This window comes from Malaclemys terrapin, chromosome 6 (genome assembly GCF_027887155.1).
Source record: "Malaclemys terrapin pileata isolate rMalTer1 chromosome 6, rMalTer1.hap1, whole genome shotgun sequence".
Taxonomy (NCBI): domain Eukaryota; kingdom Metazoa; phylum Chordata; order Testudines; family Emydidae; genus Malaclemys; species Malaclemys terrapin.
In genome coordinates this window covers 15822635-15846946 of record NC_071510.1, presented here as the reverse complement: position 1 = coordinate 15846946, position 24312 = coordinate 15822635, and the positions used below count along the sequence as shown (strand labels likewise).

At 47.0% G+C, this 24312-nt stretch overlaps 1 protein-coding gene across 3 annotated transcripts in view; it reads right to left on the bottom strand.

The window, feature by feature from the left end:
* The window catches only part of PTGR1 (prostaglandin reductase 1), a 30077-nt gene extending 11252 nt beyond the window's left edge, over nt 1-18825 (bottom strand). The window contains exons 1-2 of one of the 3 annotated variants that reach the window (XM_054031620.1): nt 18808-18825; nt 4905-5020 (exon numbers count right to left, since the gene is read on the bottom strand). In XM_054031620.1, the coding sequence (XP_053887595.1) occupies nt 4905-5010 (106 nt within the window). In that variant the 5' untranslated portion in view covers nt 5011-5020; nt 18808-18825. Of the gene's footprint in view, nt 1-4904; nt 5021-5929; nt 6143-18807 lie in introns of those variants that run through there. The other 2 variants (XM_054031621.1, XM_054031619.1) reach the window with 2 other exon arrangements.
* Between the last annotated feature and the right edge of the window lie 5487 nt (nt 18826-24312).

The following is a 24312-nucleotide window of genomic DNA, read 5'->3' as shown; positions in this document are numbered from 1 at the left end:
TACATTAGGACCTACAGTAAGTAGAGCTGCTAAGCGAAAGTGACAGAGATCAAATCAAGTTTCTAGGCTTTGTCTAAGTTACTGCTACACTGTTAGCAGAGAAGGCAAACGGACATAGCTTTCTGTTTTGTTTTTGAGACCGTTGTGGAAGGAAGGTTTCTGGGACACACAGCCGGTCTTCCTTTCCTGTGCCCCAGGGATGGGCAACTGGGGGCCCGGAGGCCGCATACAGCCAGATAGAGCATTTCATTTGGCCCACCATGGGTGTAGCCACAGGTGGGCCCGAGTGGACCATCGCCCACCCAATTAGACTCCAGGCCCATCCAAATCAGAGCCTGAGGGAGGGAAGCAGCAAGAGGCTCTGCCAGCCCCGAACAGAGGATGCTGAAAGAGGGAGAGAGGCGGCTCTTCCCACCACCCGGAGTAAGGGCAGGAGGCAGATCCGCAATCACAGCGGGATCCCTCCAGGATGGCCCTGGTGGACAGCGCCTGGGGGTACCAAGCAAGGGCTGTGCATCCCGGGTGGCAGGGACTGAGGCAGGGGTGGTGTCCAGGGGCACGGGCTTGTCCACATTCCTGGAGATCACGGAGCTGAACATTGGCGGGCAAGTGTCTCTGCTGGTGGGCTCTTCTGCAAAGGTCAGTCAGTGAAGGAGGTATGTTTAACCTGGGGCTTTGGGCTGGGGGGTTGTAGTTAAAGGTTGTTCTGTAAGGGGCTGTTATATAAAACATTTCTAAGTTATGCAATATGTCGTCTCTAACAAAAAACAAAAAGTAAGGATGGCCTGCCAAAGGGTTTCAGTGGATTCTGCGGCCCACTACCACCTTAGCATTGCCCATCCCTGCTATATCCCGTTCCTTTGTAAGAAGCTCAAAAGTCCAGGTACCCACACAGAGAACTGTTACCTTTTAAGACCCATGCATAAAACCCTTTATTACCATTATTCAACCAACAGAGGGTGCTGACAGACCACATTCACCCACCCGTAGGCCCCAACGCAGATTACTTTGGACATAAATAAATATTAATACCCCATTTACTTTTTCTCCCTTAAATTTCAAAGAGGGGATGTTGTTTGGTAATTTTGGACCACTTTGGTTTGGTTTGTTTAACATAAGTGGTTTACAAGAACAAATGGTATTAGAAAAGTTATCATTTAAAGGCAATAAATACCGGGGCGTGGGGTGAGAGATTGGGGTTGGAGGTGTCGGTGTTAAACTCTTGCTGTCACTGATTACAACCATTAGAGAACTGTGCAAGTACATGAGAGCCAGAAAGTTAAACGGATTAGTCTCTTTGCATTCAAAGCCATTTAAGTAGCAGGGAGGGAAAGCTGCATTTTAAAAACAACATTACAGGCGAGTCTCATCTTACACGGGGGTTCCGTTCCGCGGTTAGTGCGTAAAGCGAAAACCGCGTATAGTCAAAATTACATTGAGTTGAATGGCGGGCGGAATCACCCGCACTACAGGTACAGTATTAAAATTGTTATTTTTCTCTTTTTTGTTGTTGACTTGTTTTTTGCCGACCGCGTAAAGCTGAAATTGCGCATGTTAAATGCGTGTAAGATGCGACAGACCTGTACTTTAACCTAAAGGTATCCCCACCTCCACTTTAAGGATTTAAAGGGAAGGGAAATAACAAATAAGTTTTCTTAAATACGTGCTGGAATGGAATTGTATTTTTTAAAGAGTCTCTGAAAACTGGCTTCTTCCTTTTTAATGGATGTACATTTCAAACCTGCCATCTGCAACCATATCCAGATGTTTTAACATCATCTCTCTGATACTCTTAATCATGTAACAGATATATTGGGTAATGCTGCATCATACCTTAATGCTCAGATGTGTGGCTAGTGCCAAAGGCAAGAAAACACTTGTTGCAACTATTTATATATTCAGATTGTAAAAAAACAATGCACAATCCCAGGCACATGCAGGTCCGTTCTATGTTGTCTTTCTGGGCAAGCAGCGTATTAAAAATCCTTGGATTTTTGTAAATTCCCCTGGAATGACTGCTGGACATGGCCAGGTAGTATGGAATGGAGAGGGGTGAAATAGTAAGCGTGACACGCATGGATGTTCACCAGAGACTGAAGGGGCAGGTCCATTTCTCTCCGGACAGTGTTGGGAGCATTGCTTTAAAAACGCAGAAATTCAGGAATATGACCTAGTCAATCGGGGGGGAATTTTCTAATTTTGCCAGGGCCAGCTCCCAGGACTCGGGCTAAATGGCTGTTTAACTGCGGTGCTGACTTACGGGATCAGGCGGAAGCCTGGGCTTTAGGACCTTGTGAGGTTGGAGGACCCAGAGCTTGCCAGCCCAAACATCTACACCGCAATTATACAGCCCCTTAGAGCCTGGGTCAGCTGGCACAGGATAGCCGCGGGCGTGTAATTACAGTGTAGACATACCCCTAGGGTTTAGAGAGCATGGCCCATGAGGCAGAGGAAGCACTGGTTGTTCCAGAGGAGGGCTGGAAAGAGGGAGAGTGACGGAGGTGAGGATGTCTCCATAGCTCCAGCTCTTGTGAAAGGAACAAACCGGAGCTGGCCCAGTATCACGGCTGCCCAGAGCTGTATGGGGTCGTGAATATGGGGGCTTGTGACCTTGCATTGGGAAAAAGGAGAGAGGCTGTAGCTAGCTACATGGGTAGGTTGTCACTCTGGATGGGTTTGCAGAGAACCTCAGAAGAAGGCACCGGAGGAGTTTGTTGGGGAAAGTTTACTGGTGTCGAAGATGACCGGGAGCAGCCAAGACTTGCTGCCAGACTGGAACTTTGCCCAGGACTCCCAAACTTTTGGCCTAGACGCATTGGTCAGTGTCTGTCCCTTCATACTGGGGTACCATTGAGCACATGGGTCCGTGTGTTGCATGTAACCCTGTTTTACTGCTCCCCCTATCTTTTCCCCCTGTTGTTTTTCTCCATTCATCCCCCTGTAAACAAATATTTCCCTTTCCTAAATTGCTGTTCTATGCAGGGGGGAAGGGTGCACTTTTTTCCTCCCTCCTCCGCCACACACACTGCAGGGGGTTTGGAGCAGGTGCCCCTGGGAGAGAGTTTCCCTGTTGTGTTCCTGTGCACACCTTTTCTTGGCTGGAGCGGCTCTATTTTTTTTTTTTAATAAAAATCCAGTCATGAGTTTTCTGTTGAATCAGGCCTGCCTTCTGGTTGGGACCACAGGGCAAGCTTCCAGGTTTGCTGTGTCAATAATAAGGCTTGAAACATCTGGCAGATCCTTACTGGCTGGAGAATTAAACCTGCTAGCCAGAAAAAGAGATCAAGGACAGGTTTGAAGTGAGGGCCAAAGGCACCAGTGGGGTCCAGGAGCAATGTCCTGGTGAAAGCCCAGTCCCTCAACTACTGGTTTAGGGCCTCCATCTTTCATGGAAATCTCTGGCTAGCAAGTGTTTCATGCACTTGACGTTCAAGCACCTTCTCGCTGCTGGAAGGGAAGAGTTTTCTGTATCTTTTCCCCACTCCAGAGATTCCTGGTTAGTGTGAGGACAGGTGTCAACTACTCTAGCTTTTGGGCCCAACTCCCTGGTGAATAACTGGAGCCTATGCAGGGCCGGCTCCAGGCACCAGCCGAGCAAGCTGGTGCTTGGGGCGGCAGCTTGTAGGAGGCAGCATTCTGCCCAATCCTAGTGCAGCACGGCCGCTTTTTTGTTTGTTTGTTTTGTTTTGTTGTTCCGCTCCAGCCGCCCTGTGGGAGGCGGAGGATGGGAGTGCCCTGCAGCAAGCCCAGCAGGGCAGCCCGCGTCCTTCCCTCCCAGCCAACCAGAGTGGTGTGGAGCCCTCCCGGCAGGGGGCACGGCGGGAGGGGCCGCGTGGCAGCGCCCCGCTGAAGCCCTGGCCGCTCCCCTTCTCTCTCTCCCCCCGCTCCCTCCATCCGCTAGCCGGGGCACATCTGCAAGGCAGGGAGTCCCCCTGCACCCTGGCTCCGGCCGCGCCACAGGTTTTTTTGTTTTTTTTTTTGCTTGGGGCGGCCAGAAAGCCAGAGCCGGCCCTGAGCATACGCACATCTGCCACTGTCCCAAGCAGCAGCACCAGCACGAAAATGATATAATTCTCCATAATTTCTCTGCTGCCCACAGGGTTCTGACTAGAAGCAGTGAAAATGACCAGTCTTGTTCATTTAAATTCCCCTTCTGTATGATCAATCTCTGCCTGTCTGCAGACTGAGGAAGAGAACACTATAATCGATTCACGTTCGGAAGGTTATCTTTACAACATGATATGAGATGATGGTGCTGGCGTAATTTAAAAAAATAAATAAAACTTTATATTCCATAGACTTCTGCACCTTAGGCCTCCAGACTCATCAGGTCAGATTTTCTACTTGTCACCGGCTTGTGGCCAAGTGGAATTTTGAAGTCCTGATTAGCAGTATATAGCTCTCAGTACATCTTTGTAGCAGACGCGCACCCCCTCCCCCCCCAGCCCACAAGACATTCTTACTCATTTGCAGTCAAGTGGGTGGGTCTGTTACCAGAACCCTAATGGTAAGGATGGGGATTTTCAAAAGCACCCAGCATTGATCTAACTCCCACCAGAGTCAGTGACTGATTGATTTCAGTGGAAGCAGAGACAGGTGAATGCTGAGCACTTTAGAAAATTCCACCCTAAATGTCTGCTCTTCCACATGAACACTGCTGAGCCAGGTATTCGGCACCTGACCCTCAGGGGATTCTTTGTTGAGTCACACGCACCGATTTCAGACACTAAAGGCACAAGTGTGAGGTTTGTGGTAGATCAATGGAGAAATCCCAGCCTGCTCGTACTTTTGTATAGCTCAGATCACAGAAATGTATTAATTATTCTAGATTTGCACACTGCGCTATGAGTAGAAAGACAAAATATAGTCCTAACACAATCTACATGAAGGAACATTCTCCTTACCTCCATCCTTTAGCTTTGGCAACTCCACCTCTTTCAGCTCAAAGTCATTTGTTTTGGGGAAGCCCTCAAAATGCTTTTTCAGCGTCCAAGACTTGGCTCTCACCATCCTGTACCACCTGCATGAGAAGACAGCACAATCAAAATTAAAAGCTGGAATACAAATGGCTGCACAGCCATTCTGACCCCTCCCCGCTGCAAGATTAGATATTGTCAGGCACCCAGGTCAGGCCTGAGCATCTCCATCTCTGTGCTTAACCATTTCAGGCTAAGCACTGACCCCGAAAACATACTAAGAGTTTGTCAAGTCTTTTATATTTGCACTTACCAAAGTTTACTATTTTTTAAAGTACCTTTCCCTGCCTCAGTGAAGGACGCCCGAGAGCTGTGTTAGTTACTCCAGGGACCATTCTAGTCCTAGAACAGCCCAGGAACAGGAGGGCATAAAGGCAGCTTAAAGTCATCTCAGTCCCCACTCCACTGGGCTGTGAATTCTGTGCCACAGTTCTTAAAGACACAGCACAGAATCTCATCCATATAGTCTAAAAGAAATCTAAAAAGGTGGCAGCCTGATTGGCTATAAATCCTCAATTAAAGGCTTTTCCTTATACCAGTTAAATCTACAAATTCAGCCTGGTTAAATGGACTCAGCACTGAAAACCAATTGTTACCAGTTTTAGCCAAAGTTCAAATCACAGCTGCAAAGGCAAATAAAGCCTCTACATTTTAACCCTGATACCGTGGCTAACCCTTTCCCACACGTCTGCCAATAGGTGGCACAAAACAGATTGATACACCTGATAAACACAGATTTTAATAACCAAATGTTTCAAACAATGACATTAGAGTTTCTCAAGTTTAGAAGTACAGCACATTAAACTGAGAACACCCTTTAATCAGTGTTTTCCATAAGACAATCTTAGGGAACTTTCCCAGGTGAATCTGACAGGTGTTTATACACACATGCACAGCCTCTTTCAGACCCTTCAAAAGGCCCCTCGACAAAAGAAAAGAAGAAAAGTGGATACTTATAATAAAGATTTGCTTCTCTTCAGCTCCTGCTGGTAAGGAACCAGGTGGTGTTCTCTGGCTGCTTTTTGTCAACAGGCTCAGCGGATCAGAGCAGAAGCCCAGTCAGAGACTGGAATAGCCAATCTCAGGATATCGAGGTTTCTTCTCTGCAAGGTGATCCGTCTTACAGCTTCTGGAACCTCAGTGTTTCCTCAAGTGGGTAGCCAACGGCAAAGATCTCTGCTTTTATCCACAATGGATATGAATTTCCCTTGCTCCGCCCTACAGTGCCTATCTTCAAACCATTAGCAAATCAGGTTCACAAGTGATTTGACTTAGTCCAATTGAGTGTCAATTAGTTCATTGGTAGAAAAAGTTCCAATTCAGCAAACATTAACTCATAAAAGGGTCGCCCCATGACTAAGCAACTTTAAATACACGAAACATTTGCAGGTCACTCTGAGTGCTGATCCTGGAGTCCTCCAAAAAATATATTGCCATTCAGACAAGAGACACTGCTTTTGGGACAGCTGGCAAGAGTCCACTGGAGATATCATCTCACTAGCTTTTATGGAAAGTCCAATACAAAAATCCAATCATTAAAAATTAACCTCAAAAAAAAAAAAAAAAAGAACGAAAACCAGTCACTCAATGTATCTAACCATTAGCAAAACAAAAATGGGTCCAAACATATGACACACACCACTACTACCACTTTCTCCTTGTTATTCTCAAAACAGGCCTATGTTCTTACTCTTTTTTTTGCAGACAAAGCAATTTCAGCAACTTTTCTGTTTTAGAACTCAGTTCTGTTTTCACAAATTTTATTTTTAACCTATATCTTTCGGTCAAAATTTACTTTAAAGACCATCATAAGAAAAAAACAACCCTATTTATCTTTAAACACATTTTTGTTTCCTGGGGCCCATGAGTAAAGTTTTCTAAAGCACCAAAATGGAGCTAAGTAAATTTCAATGAGACTTAGGTTCTTGAGGCTTGGATCCTCAAAGGTATTAGTGCCTAACTCCCATTGATTTCATGGAAGTTAGGTACCTAAATAACTGAGGATTTGAGGGTTTATTCCTTTTGAAAATGGCGCTTAGGCTTATAAAGTCATTTAGGCTCTCTGGAAATTTTGACCATATATACCTATACAGACTCGTTACTTCTAACAATAGTTTCAGATTATCCACCTAGTACTGCCACTCTCCTTTAACAGTTAACAAGTTGTTAAATATTAAGCTTTGGCACTTCACCGCATTGTAGTGAACTGTGTGGCGTGAGAGGGCCTCCGAACAGACTTCATTATCTCAGGCTTTACTGAAGGGCCCAATCACTCTTTCCTGTCACAATAACCACACCCACCAAGTTCAAAGTCTACGCAGGATTTAACAAGGTGAAAGAATCAGCACAAAGCACCAGGCCTACCTACAAACAAGCCAAGACAGAGTCTTAGGGAATGGTGACTTTGCAGTTAAACACTTTGCACCGATTTCAGATACTAAAAGGCACAAGTGTGGGGTTTGTGGTAGGCCAATGGAGAACATACACAAGGTGTACATTACTTTGGCCCGCTTTAAATAAAAAAAAAAAAAAGAACCCCACCACAATCCCAGATGTTCAGCACCCATGCATGTTGCACAAGTGCATTAACTGATTTCACAAATAACCAGCAATACTCATCCACCCACTGTGTCAAAGATTAGAAGCAAGCTCCTTACATGCAGTAAAGAGGTGTGACGAAGTGGGGGATTGTCTTGTTTTTTCTTGTTTTCGGTGGGGTTTCAATGATTTGCATGCGGAAGGGGTGGGACTCAGTTTCCCTGGGTGTTACTGGTTTAACAAGGTGAGGGGAGAGGGAGTTTGTTGTTACAGAGGACCGGAGAGGGAACTTGGGACCCCAGCCAATGGCCTGGAGGATGGATACCCCAGCGACCGGTGACCTGAGACCCCGACCTGGAGACCCAGCTCAGGAGTTGCAGCCGGTTCTGGCCAGTGGGAGAATAATGGGCTACAGAGTGAGGACCCAGTGACCTAACCAGCCGGTTCCAGCCATAGGACAGAAGCAAGGAGAGGAGGCCCCAGTTTACGACCCTGTTTACCTGGAGAGAAGACAATGGACAGAGGCGGGGCTTGGGGCCGGGGATCTCAGATGCTGAGCTGGGAAGCGGCGGGGCTCTGGGCTGGAGAGGGAGAGCAGGCAGAGCCCACCTGGATGCAGAGAGACTGGGATGTGCTGGGCTGAGGGAGGCCAGGCCTGAGGCCCTGAGAGTTTCCTGTGCTGTTTTCAACTCTCAATAAACCCTCCTGTTTTATGCTGGCTGAGTATCACTCCGATCTAGAGAATAGGGTTGCATCAACCCCTTCAGGGGTGGAGGCCCGGGGGGTCCAGAGCAAGTGGACTCCAAGGGGGCCCACGGCGAGAGACAGACGCGCTAAGGCTCAGAGAGGTGTGGCTCCAGGAGGTGGTGGGGCCTGACCCCGAGAGAGAGTGGACCCCCAAGAAGGGCTGTCGCACTGAAAGGGGCACCCCCCCATGGACTGCACGGGGCCAAGAGTGGGCACGATCTGTGAGTCCGTGACAAGGGGATAAACCTATATGACACCATGAATTCCCATTCACTGTTTGTCTGTACCTGCTTTAGACACCCTAAATCCCAGCAAGAACATTACACCTTTCACTTCAGGTTCTGTCTTTCCCATACAGCCCCTATGCATTTAAGGTTACTAACAGAGCCACCTTAAAAACAGCTCCCCATAATCAATTATTGCATGATCATGATTAGAGGAAAAGCCAGATGGTATTGTTATCTGTGGCAATAGGCACTCTGAACACAAATAAAAGAGCAGGAACTGACTCTCCCACTCTGATATACACCTGATCTGTAAATACAAAAATGTCAGCCCTCACAGCTGCACCAATATGTCTTAAAGAGTTATTGTACAAATAGAACCTAAGGAAACAAGACTCATTTCACTTGGTGATTTTTTAAAATCCAGTCAGCATGAAAAAACATCATTGGCCAAACTTTGTCCTGACTTACCCCCTGCACTTCATACAAATCGTATGTTTAATATAACGCACAATCCTCGAGATCATTTGCTGTGTCAATTTCTTTTAAAAACACTTCAGCTCACCTATGAGCTGATTCCTTAAGCGTGTCTGTAACTCTGTGTCCAGATTATTATGTCCACTTTAGACGGGGAATAAAACCACTCAATCACTGCACTCCATGTCTGCAGTTCACAGATGCATTTGAAGCCCTTGGTTTTGCCTGAGGTTCACAGAACACTGAGTATGACATGCTGCCTTATATTGCTTTATTGTTAAACTAAAGGAGCTCTCTTTAAACATATATAATAATTAGAATTCTCTACTGAATAGCTTTATAGATATTTCTGTAAGATTGCACAACAGATATACAATTAGCAACATTACGTTTAATGGCTATTAAGGCTGGACATACCCCATCCACCAAAAATCTTACAAGAACGGAAATAAGAAGGGGAAAGACTTGTACATTCCTTTCCACCTACATATTGCCTGCAGTGCTATTGATAACGTATTCCAACACTCCATAAGGTTTTTGCTTCCATCTCCAACACATACCCAAAAGCAACGTGTATCCTGATTGCATCTAAATCACATTGTAAAGCAAAGTTTTAAGGGACCAAGTTTGCTTTTATGTCAATTGTATCAACAGATCAGCACATTTGACTGTCCCACATTCCAGGCATTTGGGAAGTTATTCTGCCTTAACATAGCTGATCTGATCTAAGGTTTCATGTCAGCGTGCAGCTTTGTTTAATTCCTTTGTCAGTTAATACTGTTTCTCCCTGGATTCTTGATTTATTGTAAATTTTGAGTCAGACTCTAGTTTGGTTTTGCTGCCAATCTCAGTTCATTTGGCCGTACTGCTGTGTGTGTTAGACCAAGGTTTGTTTTGTTCATATTCTCTCTGAAACGGCTTAGAAGCTTTCAGATGTGCATGACTGAAATGAAAATGTTTATTCCTGAGCACAATATATTCACTGTGCAATAATTCAGGGGTGGTTTTGTGTTGTGGGCAGATGCCCAGAGTTAAAAAACTAGAGAAATTATTCAGAGAAACAATATCTTACCCTGTTACCTCTCTTCCTTACCAGGTCTACGCAGTTGTTTGACACTCTAAAAATAATAATAACAACAATATTTAACATTTTTGAAGCACCCGTCAATGAAAGAACCTGAAGGACTTTATAAATACTAGACTGTACAGGTTATAGTCTGGAGGTGACATCAGGGGACTGGACAGTATCAGACATTATGGGATCTACTCCTGGCTCTGTCAATGATTTGATAAGTGAGCTTGGTTATGTCACTTAAGGATTGATATTTTGAGCAACCGTAAGTCCCACTGAAGCCTATCTGCATGTCATATCCCCCATTGGTAATATGGGGATAATAATGCTTTCCTACCTTCATAGCGCACTTTCAGATCTATGGGGGAAAATGTGCGATATAAGTGCCAAGTATTCATAATGAAATTATTTGCAGGACAAATTCCTGGCACTGCATCATGAAATTGGAATTGCTAAACTGTCATGACAATGCGTTATAGAACAATGACACTGCATTCTCAGTTCCTTCAGCACTGTTATCACAAGCTGACAGGATATCACAGTGCAGAAATGCGAAGTCATCATGTGCCAGTGCTGCACTACAACCTAACATCATGATGTTGCAAGGTCAAAATTCAATAGTCTACCTGCCCTACAGTGTAGACTCACAGGATGGAGGACAAGGCCAGTGAGAACCTGAGAAAACTGAGAACCTCCCATGAATTTTGGAAAGGTGAGCAACTCTACAGTACTAAAAAGCCCATTAAAATCTATGATGTCTGGACATATACAAAACTAAATTGTAAGACTATGGGTATCTTATAGCCCAGACTATTTCAGGAGATTGGTGATTGACAGGATAGACCAGTAGTTTTCAATCTGAGGGTCATGACCTCCAAGGGTCACCAATAGGTTTCAGGGAGCTTTAATTACCAGATCTATATTTTTTTAAATTACGTTTCTAGCCCTTTGGTTCATGGAGAAAACTTCAAAACCATAAGCCGAGAGTCAACTGCTTTAGAATGGGACTGATGCCCTGGCTAAAATCCACAGACAGCCAGAAACAATAGCTGTAAGAGGTATGACTGCTCCATTAGTCACAGCCAAAGCCCAGTGGACTCTAATTCTGTGGCATGGAATGTGTCATTTTTCCAACAAGCCACAGAATTCTCCAATTTGTTGCAGCCAGGAGCCTGGCATTTTGCTTCTTCTCCCTGTCCTAATGGGATCTGTATGCAGATGCCTTACTTTCCAGCTCTCCCCTCAAAGGGAAAGGAACTGGATTACAGTTTATGTGCCCCTGCTCTGTTCCAGGCAGCAGGGCAGTTGGCACCACCCTCCCTTCAGTGCCGGATGAAGGTATAAGCTAACTAAACTACAGCTTAGGGCAGTGCTCTTCACTATTTTTGAAGAGGGGACCACTTTGGCAAAAAACCTTCAATGTGAGAGGCACATCAACCCGAAACAGATGGTTGAACCTTCTGAGTTCTTTGTTGGTTGATATGGTAATATTACCGTTATTGGTAATATTGCTTGGGGTGCAGGATGGGGCATGGGGGGGCTGGCTCTGGAATGGGGCTCAGGGCTGGGGCAGGGGCTTGGGGCGCAGGAGGGGGTGAGGGGTGCTGGCTCTGGGAGAGGGCTCAGGACTGGGGTAGGGGTTTGGGGTGCAGGAGAGGGTATTGGGGGCTGGCTCTGTATCCTGGAATGGAGACAAGATTTCAGTCTCGAACAGCTGAACCAAGAGAGAGCTCCCCCTCCTCAGCCCTAAACCCCATGGTGGAAGTATTTAGGCCCATTACTGGCACCTCTGTGCCGCCGATGGGACCCCCCCTGTGATGACACACACAGGTTGTTGGACAGTGGAGACATACAGGTGAGGGTGCCCTGGGCACCTTGGGCCTTCCACTGTTAGAACCAGAGGTGCAGGGGACTATGCCAGTAGCCAAGGGACCCTCAACGGAAACCTCTCCATCCGTCGCTCAAGAAGATGTCTCCCTTACCCCTGCAACAGAGATTCTCAATAGATGGGACAGCATAATAAGACCCATAAAATGGTTAACTTATGATGCACCAGGGGTGACTAGTGAGGAACCAATAAGTTTAGCACACAGGCTTGTTGAAGCCATAGTGGGCTTCCTGAGGCCCTTTGGAGGGAACCAATGAGTTGGTATAATAGGGAGTGTGATTTGTCGGGATGACAAATTCTCAGCTGAGGGGAGGAGGTAAGCAGAGTCAGAATGAGCTCTCCCCTGACATCTGGTGGTGAGCTGTGGAAAAGGACTTCAAGGGCTGATCTCGTTTGCATGGGCACACCCACCCTGCCTAGCATGATGGGACTGCTTGCCCAAATGGTCACTTTAGCTGCTGTGGGATCCCCAGTCTCTTTGTTATTGGGGCAGGAGTAATAAAGTGTTGTTATCCTGGTGATGTGAAGCAAGGACAGTAGAACTGTACTTGGCATTTTATGACTGAAGAACTCGCCCTCAACTAAGCAGCACTCGCTAAGCAAGGGACATGGGTTCCAAAGCCCAGTGAATTGAAAGAGGTTGGGGATAGGTATTTGTGCCTGGTTGGTTGTAGAACCCCATGGAAAGGCATGGCAATTGGTTGTCAACCCAAGCAGTGGAGCATGTAAGGTGACCCCATACCTCCACCCTGGCTGGTAGGTAAACTCTGCAGATGAACTTCTGAACTCTGGGGCTGCACTGACCAAGAGCAGAAACTGTGGGTGGGGTGACTATTGGGTTGCTAGACTCAAAAACCAAAGGGAAGGGATGTGGCCCAATCTACTTGGGGATGGGTCTTCTGTTGCTCATGGTTTGTGTTATGAATCTTGTTTGTGGTGGTTTCCCCAGCATAATGCTGCATTATTTCCCTCCTTTATTAAAAGGCTTTTGCTATGTTCATACTCTGGGCTTGCGGGAGGGGAAGTATTGCCTCATAGAGGGGCCCAGGGAGGTGGTATGTAATTGTCCCAGGTCACTGGGTGGGGGCTCGAGCCGGTTTTGCATTGTGTTATTGAAACGGAACCCCTAGATACTGAACCTGGCCCTTGTTGCTGCTAACTCTGACGGGCAGAAGGGTTCCATACATACGCAGTTAGTTCAAAGAATTTGTCTAAAATTTATTTGTCATGAAGTCATCGTTACCGAGAGGGCTGCTGCAAATGAAAATTATTTTTCTATTTTTAAAACTTCATCTTTCTATATATGCAAATATAAAGCTTTTGTGTTTATATATTCACTGTCCTTTCTGTGAAAATAATAAATTGATTTTTTTAATGGTATGGGGCCTCTTACACTTGACATAGTTTAGGGCCTCAGAATATCTTAAACTGGCCCTGCCTCCCTTTCTTACCATTTTCCCCTCCTTTATGGATCTGCCTCTTGCAGGCTGACTTTCCTCACTTGGGGAACCAGACCCAAGCATGCTTTGCTTCTCAGCTACAGTGATATTTCAAAGGAGTTTTCACAGCAGCCGGCAAAGGATTCTGAGGTTTCCTTATGACTAAGGTTACGTTTTAGTCACAGGTATTTTTAGTAAAAGTCACGGGCAGTAAATAAAAATTCATGGCCCGTGACCTGTCCATGACTTTTACTATGTACCCCTGACTAAAACTTGGGGGGGGGGGAACTTGGGGGATGGCCCAGGGGGCACCGTGGGTGCTTGGGGAGGAGACACAGCCCGGGGGGGCACCGCAGGTGCTCAGCGGGAGCGCGGCCTGGGGGTGCCGTGGGTGGTGGGTGGAGGGTTGGCGGGGCTGGGGCAGGTTCCCTCCCTGGCACCTCCTGAGCTCCACATGCTGCCTCCGCTCCACTCCAAGTCCCGGTTCTGCAGCTCCCATTGGCTAAGGGAGGGAAGCCCCCCCCAGGGAAGCACCAACCCGCACCTCCCCCCCCTCCCTTCCCCCCTCAAACTCCTGCTGCTGGGAGGCGGTGGCCTGTGACTGCCCCAGCAGCAGCCAGTGCACCGGGCCTGGGGAATGCCCAAACTGCTCAGGCGGCCCCCAGGCCAGGCACACCAGCCACTGCAGAAGTCACGGAGGTCACAGAAAATCACGGAATCCGTGACTTTCCATGACTAACACGGAGCCTTACTTATGACCATCAAAAGGAGGGAACACTGAGGCATGTGGAGAGGAAGCGATCATCTTTATGTAAGCAGGGCAATAGGCCCGCTATTGTGGGCAACTTTCCTGGCTTATACGCTACCCTGGTGAAATGAGCTAGCGAAAGGATCTGAGTCCTCACTCCCACTTCTTTTACCCAGATGCCTGCCTGACCTCCAGGGCTCCCCTTCCACTCTCCTTGTGGCAGAATCCTCATAACCCCGACAAGGCTGGGCCTAGGATTCCTGGGGGGCTTGACCCCCAACCTTGCTGTCATGTAGGACAGGGACTAGGGTGTCCCCACTCCGGGGTGCTCTCTCTGCACTGGATGCTTCCCTGACCCACTGATCATTCCGTACAGTTCAAAGCAAATACAGTTTATTAAACAGCAATCAATTTTTTAAAAAATGAGAACGGTTAAAGAAAAACACATCATCCTGCTCTGTGGCACAGAGACATCACAACCAGTATCTCTGTACTGTAAGGGCAGTTCACAGTCTGTTCCTCACAAGTTCCAGGCCCCTTCTCAGGCCCTGGTTGTGCTGCAGGGATGCTGCGGGTCGGACACTTGCTCTGGCGGTGGCCACACGCCCTGATCTCTAGGGTGGCAGGACTCTTCTTCCCAGCGTCACCCCCACCTTGTCAGGATTACGATCTCCCTCCAAGTCTGGCTTGCAAGTTGTCTTGGCTGGGGGGGCGTGTCCCTGTACCGGGCCTGCTGCCCAGAGTCCCTCTCGCTCTCCGCAGCTGCTCACCGCACCCGGCTCTGGACTGGTCCAGCTCCACTCTGCCTCAGCACTGCTGCTGCTCTGCCTCCAGCCAGCTGGGCTGCTTTTCTGGCCCTCCGACTCTGGTTGTTGCAGTTCTCCTCCCAGCACAGGTCTGCTCCCTGGGCTGCGTCTCTGGTTGGCACGACTCTGCTCCCCAGCTCAGCTCGGGCCCCTACTCTCTCCTTAGCTCGGCCCCACTCTGTCTGACCCAGGCAGGCAATTCCAGCTCACAGGGAGGACAGGCCCTCCCTGGCCTCCTGACTCCCTCATTAGCCTGCCCGCCCTGCCAATCAGGCTAACCTGGAGCATTGGCCTCTCCCCATCCCCCCTGGGGACTCTCAGTCTCAAGATCCTGATTTCCCATCGATCCTTCCCCTTTCTTTTGTTACTGGGAGCTAGCCAATCAAAAAAACCCACTGAGTTTTAGTAAGAGGCCAACAGTCCCTTACATTTACTAAAGAAACCCATGATATTCCTTGAGCAACAATGCATGGGTTGACTAAATCAGAAGCCTGTTTTATTAAATGGCATGAAAACCTGCATGCACCAGACTTGGGTTCGCAGTGAATACTAAAAGCTTCCAAGTCTCGTATAATTGTGGAAACAACAATTACATCGTCTCTCTTAGCTGTTGTTAATGTTATGTTGGGATCTGCCAGTCAAGCCAAGCAGTTCCTCTCTCCCATGACATAGTCAGCTGATGAATTCACAATATGGCTTCCAGTGGTCAGCAGCACCTGTTCAGGAGAGCCACAATTTCTCAACACAACCGGGTGAAACTAGAGATGTGTCTTCTGCCCCACATGAGTTCAATACAGGTAGGAAGGATCCATATATGAGGACTCCCTGTATTGCTGTCTACTCAGGGCGCGCTACAGGGCGGAGGTGGGAAATCTTTGAAGCTTTCCACCAATCAATTCTTGCAGCCAGGGCCGGTGCTACCATTTAGGCAAACTAGGCGGTGCCTAGGGCGCCAAGATTTGGGGGCACCAAAAAGCAGTGCACCCAATTTTTTTTACAGCATTCCTACACCCCCTCCCCGAGCGTGCAGTCGCCGCTCCACTTCTCCTGCCTCCCAGACTTGCAGCACCAATCCGCTGTTTGGCGCCACAAGCCTGAGAGGGGAGGAGAATTAGAGTGGGGGCGGCGTGCTCGGGGAGGAGGCGAAGCAGAGGTGAGCTGTGGTGGGGAGCTGCCGTGGGGGGGTACCTCAGGGCAGAGGGGGGAGCTGCCGTGGGATGGGGCGTCTCAGAGCGGGGGGGGGGGGGGCGGGGAGCTGCCGCAGGGCTGGGGGGCGCAAGGTGGAAGTTTCGCCTAGGGCGTGAAACTTCCTTGCACCGGCCCTGCTTGCAGCCAGGTTGGATTGGCGTTGCTGTGTTAATATTTGCACTGATGGTGCCCAAGCTACCACAGAAAAAGACACTGAACAGAATCCAATCTATTGCACCCCAAGCCATTTGGGCACATTGTTCAACTCCCTGGGAAGCAACTCCCACAGGATTCCAGTGGAGCTGAAAAGAGGACTTGATGAGGCTGTAAAAGTTCTGGATTTTTTTAATGCATGCCTCTTGGCTATTTTTTGTGAGGAAATGAGCACTCAATACTGGCAGCTCTGGGGTCATTGGCTTTCAAATGACAAAGATCTGAACTGCGTGTCTGAGCACAGAGAATGCATAAGGATTTTACTGGCTGAATGCAGCTCTGCCATTGCTAAATAGGTCACTGACCAGCACTGGCTTGCTCAGAGTATGTCTCTCCAGGGGCTGGATAGAAGATAGGTTCTCCACTCAGGGTTGCAACTCCCAGCACTGTCACCAACAGGTGGCAGACAGTTGCAACTACCCTACCCAGGGCCGCCGGGAGCGGGTTCGGGCCCCGGTGAAAAAATTTTTTTGGGCCCCCCAGCAAGGGCGGACTGGCTAAACAGGGTCAACAAGAGGGCAGGGAAGCCGGGCCCTGGGCCCCCTTCCGGACTGCCGGGCCCTGGTAATTTGTACTGGCTTTCCCCTCCCCCCCCCCGTTGGCCCTGACCCTACCCATATTATTAAGTAGAAGGGGGATCCCAGCTAGACAGACAAAGGCCCCCATATCTGTCCTGGTGTGAAGAATGAGGTCCCCACTATGGAAAAGGTTGAGAACAGTGGGACAGACTTGCATTCCTAGTGTTGCTACACAGTAAATAAAATTTCAGGACAAAGGTTCAGCATATATAAAATTATGAAGAAAAAATACAACATATTTCAGAACATTAACTATGATCCCAATAACTATGTCAGATTTTGCTTCCACTAAGATCATTAGCAAAACTCCCACTGATTTACACAGAGCAGAATCCGACTTTTACGTTGTTAACCCAGATTATTAGGAAGCTGTGGCTCTATCTGGCCCACCATCTCTGAAGTAGCTTTATACAAATACCGATTCTTAAAAGGCTGATATCAAAGCATTTTTCAAAATTTTAAAATAAAGGTTACTTGCTTGTTTATCCCAGTCTGTAGGAAGTCTGAAAAACTTTCCGCCAGGTTTCTTTACTGGCATTTCCCCACTTACAATTCACTTAATTTAAGGCCAGGTTTTCAAGAGTTCAACTCCCATTCAGGCACCAAAATAAAAGGCCATATTTTCATAGGCAGCACCCAATGTGCTGAGTGCTTGTGAAAAAGCTTACCTTAGGAGGGTACGTCTCCACTGAACACCCCTCCGCCCCGTGGCAGCGAGTCTCAGAGCCCGGGTCAACTGACTTGGGCTCGCAGGACTTGCACTATAGAAGCTGAAAATAGCAGTGTAGACATTCCTGCTCTAGCTGGGAGCCCAGACCCAGAGACCCACCCTCCTCACCAGGTCTCAGAACCTGAGTGGGAATGTCTACACTGATTGTTACTACAGGTCTCACTCAGGAGTTCTGAGCTGGAGTAACAGATTGTTCCTTGAATCTGGCAGGTAAATTTTTTGAAAAATCATTCTCAAGTTAAAGCCTAATTTAAAACAAACAAACGAAAAACAAACAAACCACAACTTTCATAATCTGTGTGATACTAATAAACTCTTACATTAATGAAACAAATATTTTTTTAAAACTTCGAGGCCATATACTTCTTTCTTTGCACCCGTATAAACCCAGAATAATTCCATTAACTTTAATATATTGACACTAGTGAAATTAAGGTCAGAATTTGGCTCTTACAACGTTTCTCACCGCTCATGTTTCCTTCCTGCCCTAAGCTCAGTCTAGACCAGGGGTAGGCAACGTATGGCACGCATGCCGAAGACGGCACACGAGCTGATTTTCAGTGGCACTCACACTGCCCGGGTCCTGGCCACCGTTCCAAGGGGCTCTGCATTTTCATTTAATTTTAAATGAAGTTTCTTAAACATTTTAAAAACATTATTTACTTTACATACAATAGTTTAGTTATATATTATAGACTTATAGAAAGAGACCTTTTAAAACTGTTAAAATGTATTACTGGCATGCGAAACCTTAAATTAGAGTGAATAAATGAAGACTCGGCACACCACTTCTGAAAGGTTGCCAACTCCTGGTCGACAATGAAAATATACTTAGCTTCCCTTTTTTATAGTCCGTTTCACTCTCTGGTTCTCCTGCACTAGTCTGGCGTTGCAGCGTTTGGCTTACTAACACTGCATGGGACTATCTAAAATACGTTTTCACTTCAATTTATAATTTAAGGAAACATTTCTATTACTCTTAGATTTCTGGAAAATGCTGTTTATTATAAAACCTAAACTTTGGCCTACTCTGAGCAGCAGTTTCTCTTTCAGAATTGGTTTGAGATAAGACACAGAATTGGATTGACTTTGCAAATGTGTAAGAGCCTAGATAATGATGCCTTTTAATTATCATCAACTCAGTCCCAGTTACTACTGTTCATTCCTATCACCCGTTACTAACCTGTGCAACAGTTACCGGATGCAGTTTCTTTGAACACCGAAGTTAGACCCCTCTGTTCTGCTTTACCACTCTTCTGGCTCAAGGAAATAGGGTTCACTCCACTGTAATTATCTGCACTTCCTCTGATGCCACCTGCTGCATCTTTGTAGCACTACAACTAATAGCTCTTTAGCAGTGCTGCGGAAAGGCTGAGTTCCTAGACTGAATGCTTTCTAAAAGGACTTGTATATTCTCCTGACTTCTGTCTCCCTTTTAAAATGGAAAATCATTCCTGCATCTAGAACACATCTGAGATGCTATCCATTTGCTTGTACTACAGAGAAAAACCTGTTAACATTACAGCACTGCTGGGTTTGGGTGTTGGAGAGACTAAATGAAAGAGCTATATTGGGATGGGGAAGATAGCTAAGGAGGTGGTAAACAAGAAAATGCAACTGGAATGAAGGAAGGGAACAGTGATTTGCACCTGGCACTCTCTGGCTCACGCGTATAGCTTCAGGGTTGCAGAAGGCAAATAATAACAAAAACCAGAAGTTTGTCCTCTCCCACTATAGAAAGTTATTAAACTAGTTCAAAGGTATTTCCTCCTACACAGAGTTTTGTCTACTGCAGTGTTCTGGATCACCACTGTAGAAGATTGTACTGTGACTCCCAATGCACTCCCACCCAAAAACAAAACAAAACATGGACATTCCTAACCAGGGAAAGACCCTCGGTCAAATTCATCTTTAGTGTAACTCCAACTAATTCAATGGAGTTACAGCAGGGATGAAATCAGCCACCTGGATATAACAGTCTGAAAATTAGAAGTTTTGAAAGAGGTGACCTGAACAAAAACCACGCTGGAATCTGACAGTTTCTGGTGCCTGTAGTACTTCCTTAGCAGTTAATACTACAGTATGTAGATTAACTTTATGACAAGGGAGCCCAAATGTGACCTTGGGACAAATGTGGCCTTGAGACCCTCTCCTTGTAAGGCTGAGGAAAAATTTGATCAACTGGAATAGTGGCTGAATACCTCAATTTTGGGGTAAAAGCCCAAACTAAGACAGCTTAAATGGATCCCTGATTTTTGGAATGGATGAACACCCACCTCTAAAATTCAAGCCCCTTTATTATATGTCATGGTGGGCACCCAAAATTTGAGGCACTCGAAATCACTGGCCACTTTTGAAAAATCTCGGTCCATACATTTTTAATTCTAATCCGTCCACTTAGCTTTCTTACAATAAGGCTGCTCCAACTTTGCAATATTGAGACCTGCAGAGGCAGTTTGTCCGGTGCCTAAGGTCTGCATTTCACCATCTATACATGTTGTAATTCACAGTAAACACACACAACCTAGATATTTCTTTGGCCTTGCAGTTTCTCTGATAGATGAAAAGAAGCTGCCAGTTGGCTGAATTTCCCAACAATAAAATGAAACATTTCACAAATGTTGGCCAACCAGTTGGCTTGGGATCGTCTACTGGGTAAGAATAACAGGGGTAAGGAGCGGGGGAAGCACTCAAATCCAGTTTCTCAGATGTTTATGAAATTGTCTCATCATCACTCAGTCTCCAGCAGAATCCTCCAGGAGCAAGTCAGGTACTGAGTGCTACCAGGTAATGCATACTTCCTTGACAGAGCTGGCGCCAGGCATAAACAGAGTAAGCAATTGCTTAGGGCCCTGAGAAGCTCAAGGGGGCACCACCATTCGTTTTTTATTATGTGTTGGGGGGGGGCAAAAATATCTCTGCTTAAGGCCCCCAATGGGTTAGCACCACCTCTTTTTCAGAGCCACTCATTTAGAATCATTGACTCTGGCCAGGGGCGGCTCCAAGCACCAGCGCAGCAAGTGCGTGCCTGGGGCGGCAAGCCACGGGGGGTGGCCTGCCGGTTGCTGTGAGGGTGGCCGTCAGGCTGCCTTTGGCGGCATGCCTGCGGGAGGTCTGCCAATCCCGCGGCTTTGGCGGTAATTCGGCGGCGGGGACACTGAAGGCGCGGCACCAGCGGACCTCCTGCAGGCATGCCGCCGAATCTGCATGGCCAGCGGAGTGCCGTGCTTGGGGACCCTGACTCTGGCACCAACTTTGGTACTGTTGAGGCCGACTCCATTGCCAGGGCCATCTACAAAGATGACTTTTCTCTTGCATGCTGCTATCTACCCAAAGTTCTCTGTGCTGACAACACCAGAAGTGTCCACAGTGGCCAAGGACCTCCTCTGCCTTTCAGTGCCAGACTCTCCACTCCTGCCCATATGTCCTGGCATTGTCTTTTTCAATTCAAGCGCCGGGACCCACTACATCCTCAGCATTCCCCCATTCAACACTGACTTCTACAGAGCAGCCCTTGGTACGGATGACTGCTACCAGTCTTCAGAACATCTCCAAATCAGATGCTTGGTACTGTCAGCAGGCAAGTGCCCAATGTTTCACCCACCCCTACTGCTTCGCCTCATCCATCCCACTTGCCAACTCCTTTTACAACACCTGGTACCAGAGCTCCATGGCCATTGGATTGCTCCTACTCTTCTTTGGAGTTGAAGGTAAAATCTTACATATCCATGTCTGGTTATGGGAGGGTTCAAAATTTGCCCCCACCCTCCTCAGGGAGATCCAGATCTCAACATTGATGCTTTCATAGGAGCAGGTCTAGGGACAGAGCGCCATGGGGTACTTATAACTGGGGCCTGATGTCTTACCAGTAGCTGTTTTGGAACTGACGGGACATGCCTCCAGCTTCACAAACTCCACTGGTACCTCGTGCATCTAAGTCTCCTCCAAGGCAACAAGAAATGCTTAGTGCCAACACTATACCCTGCAGCAGCATGATTGAGAACTACTTTGTGAGTTGTTGTGCATTTGCTGGAGTCCTGACAGCTAGTACATCACCCCCAGTGAAGACAGCAGTCTGATAACCTGGTCTTTGCCAGCAATCACCTACACAAATCTTTGGCAAATTTGGTGGCATTCAACCTATGCACCAGTGTGGAGCATGTTTCCATGGAGTTTAGCAGCAGTGGCAACTTGCACTTCAGTTGGATCTAAGTTAGCAGCACTTAGACATGCTTCTCCAAACACAGCACCAAAAACCCATCAGTGCCATACCATTTTCACCTGGCAAGTCAGGAAACTGAGTTCCACCTGTAATATCTGAGACAGAATGCATTGAACATCCACCACCCAGCATCCCAAGTGCAAATACTTGCCATTGAGTGTACTGGCATTCCTTGGAGAACAACCAGCTAGTCAAGTGGGCAGTCCCATTCTGCCCATTTGCTCTTATGCTCCAGGAGCTTATCTCATTGAGAGTCACATGGTGCACTCCAGGAGCTCTTCCCATTAAGAGGCCATATCCTTCAGTTGGAGGAAATTCCCAACTTTCACCCTGAAGAAGCAGGCCAAAATATAAAGAGCACAGACACGAACACATTTTGGGCAGCATCCACCCTTATCTTACTCAAATTTCTGAAGTGTGTTAGAGCCTTAAATAGCAGATAATCAAACTATGCATACAAACCACTTCGCCCACTACTGAAATACAACCACCTCTGGGGTATAATGCAGCAGCTGCTTAACCCCTACATAGCTATGCAAGTTGCAATTCCCATTAGGACGAGTGAAAAATTCCACAGCTCTATGGAGCTGGAGATGGCAGAGCCCTTATCCTCAACCTCACCGCACCTACAGAGTCCCAGCAGCATCAGGGACAGCTCCCATACAGTCTTATGTGACATGATGAGTGTCAGTTTAAGGCTCCGAGTTGCTTTGTGGAGTTGGGAGATTGACTGTTGAGTGAGGAAAGCTAACCCCAGGAGGACCAGGTGATGGGCAGGCCCTGGGGGCACTTTCAGAGCCCAAGGTCACATACTGCTAGCATAGCGCATAGCTGATCTATGATTTTTCTGATTTCTTGCAGGAACCCAAATCTACCCTCTGAACAGTGACAGAATGCCAGGGAGCCTGGTAATATCCCAGACTCATGTGGAGCAGGCACTCACTGTCTCAGTTTTCAGGATAGTTTGTTAAAAAGCAAAACTGATGATGCTAGTTAGAAGGCAGACTGGGGAGCCTATACAGAAAGGGGTGGGAAGAACCACTCAAAGATAGGCAGCAAGCCCAGTCAATTTTTCCGGTGTGTGTGGAAAGAGGAGGCGTAACTGTTAAGGAAGCACAGAGCGTTTTTGCTTTGATAGAGAAGTTTTAAACAACTTTGGAATCATCAAGTTGTGCACCACGTCCTGTCTAATTGAAGCCTATTACTGTCACCCACATCAACTCTCTCCACTTCCCATACTAGTTACTCACTTGTTTTTAGTGACGTGCTTTGAGAAGGGAGCACCTCCACCTATGTATTTGTCCAGTGCCCAGCACAACCACGTCCCAATCCTAACTGGTGTCTTTGTGAAGCTTTATCAGTTTACAGTAGCTCACAATTTCCAAATGAAAGAGAAGGCACTGGCTATTTGTCGAGGATAAGGATTGTTTCTTTAAAGCACATACATGGGCAGTGGCACAAATAAGTTCCTCATAATGAATAGGCCATTTAGCGCCTAACTGTCTAATTTCATTTTTCGTCCCCTTGGCCAGTATAGAATGTATGGTCCCCCTGAGCAACTTTTCAGGAGATCTTAACAAAACCACTACCACAGGCTTCAGTTTTTGCCAATAAAAATCCAGCATCAGATACTATGGTGATGGTACCAATCCAAAACCACTAGCACAAGTTTAACTTTATAGACATATATATGGCATAGCAACCAAAGAGACACTTCTCTGCATCTGAGCAAGTCCAGCTGTGGAGAAGGGACTATATTATGAGATGCTGCTACAGGATAAGTGTTAAGGAGAATTTTATGTGATATCTTAAGGAATGAAGATCAAAAAGAACATAGGCTGCTGTGTGCAGAGAGAGACAGAGACTTGGACTCCTGGATAGAAGCTCCATCCAGACTGCTTGTTTCAGACTTTGTTGAATTTGAAGGATGGTCAGTTGGCTTCTGTCAGCGCTTTAACGTGGCTGTGTAGTCGCGGCTCCAGCACTGGGAGAGAGCTCGCGAGGGGAATAGCTCCCAGCACTGTCTACACTGACACTTTACAGCACTGAAACTTGCATTGCTCAGGGGGCATTTTTTCACAGTGTAGACAAGGCCTGAGGAGACAGGGAATGGGATCACAGAGGAGGCCAGAGAGCTAGACTGCAGTCAGGAACACCAGCATGACAGAGCTCTTATAAGATTAGGCTTTCCCTCTTGGAAGAAGAAATAGAAGGGTTACTGAATCCTATTTGTTATGTTTAATCAGGTTAAATAAAAACTTAGAATCAATTGGTCTGACATGTTACAAAGTGGATAGTGCGACAGGGAGCCACAAAGTCTCTGTGAAGTGAGATAACCTGGAAGTGTGTGACTAGGGAGGTGGTTAAATTCATACATAATTAAGGGGGGCTGGAGATTTCTCAGTTTGACATATCTTATTTGGCACCCATGTTATTCAGGGAGGATGGGGTACACATATCCCACGA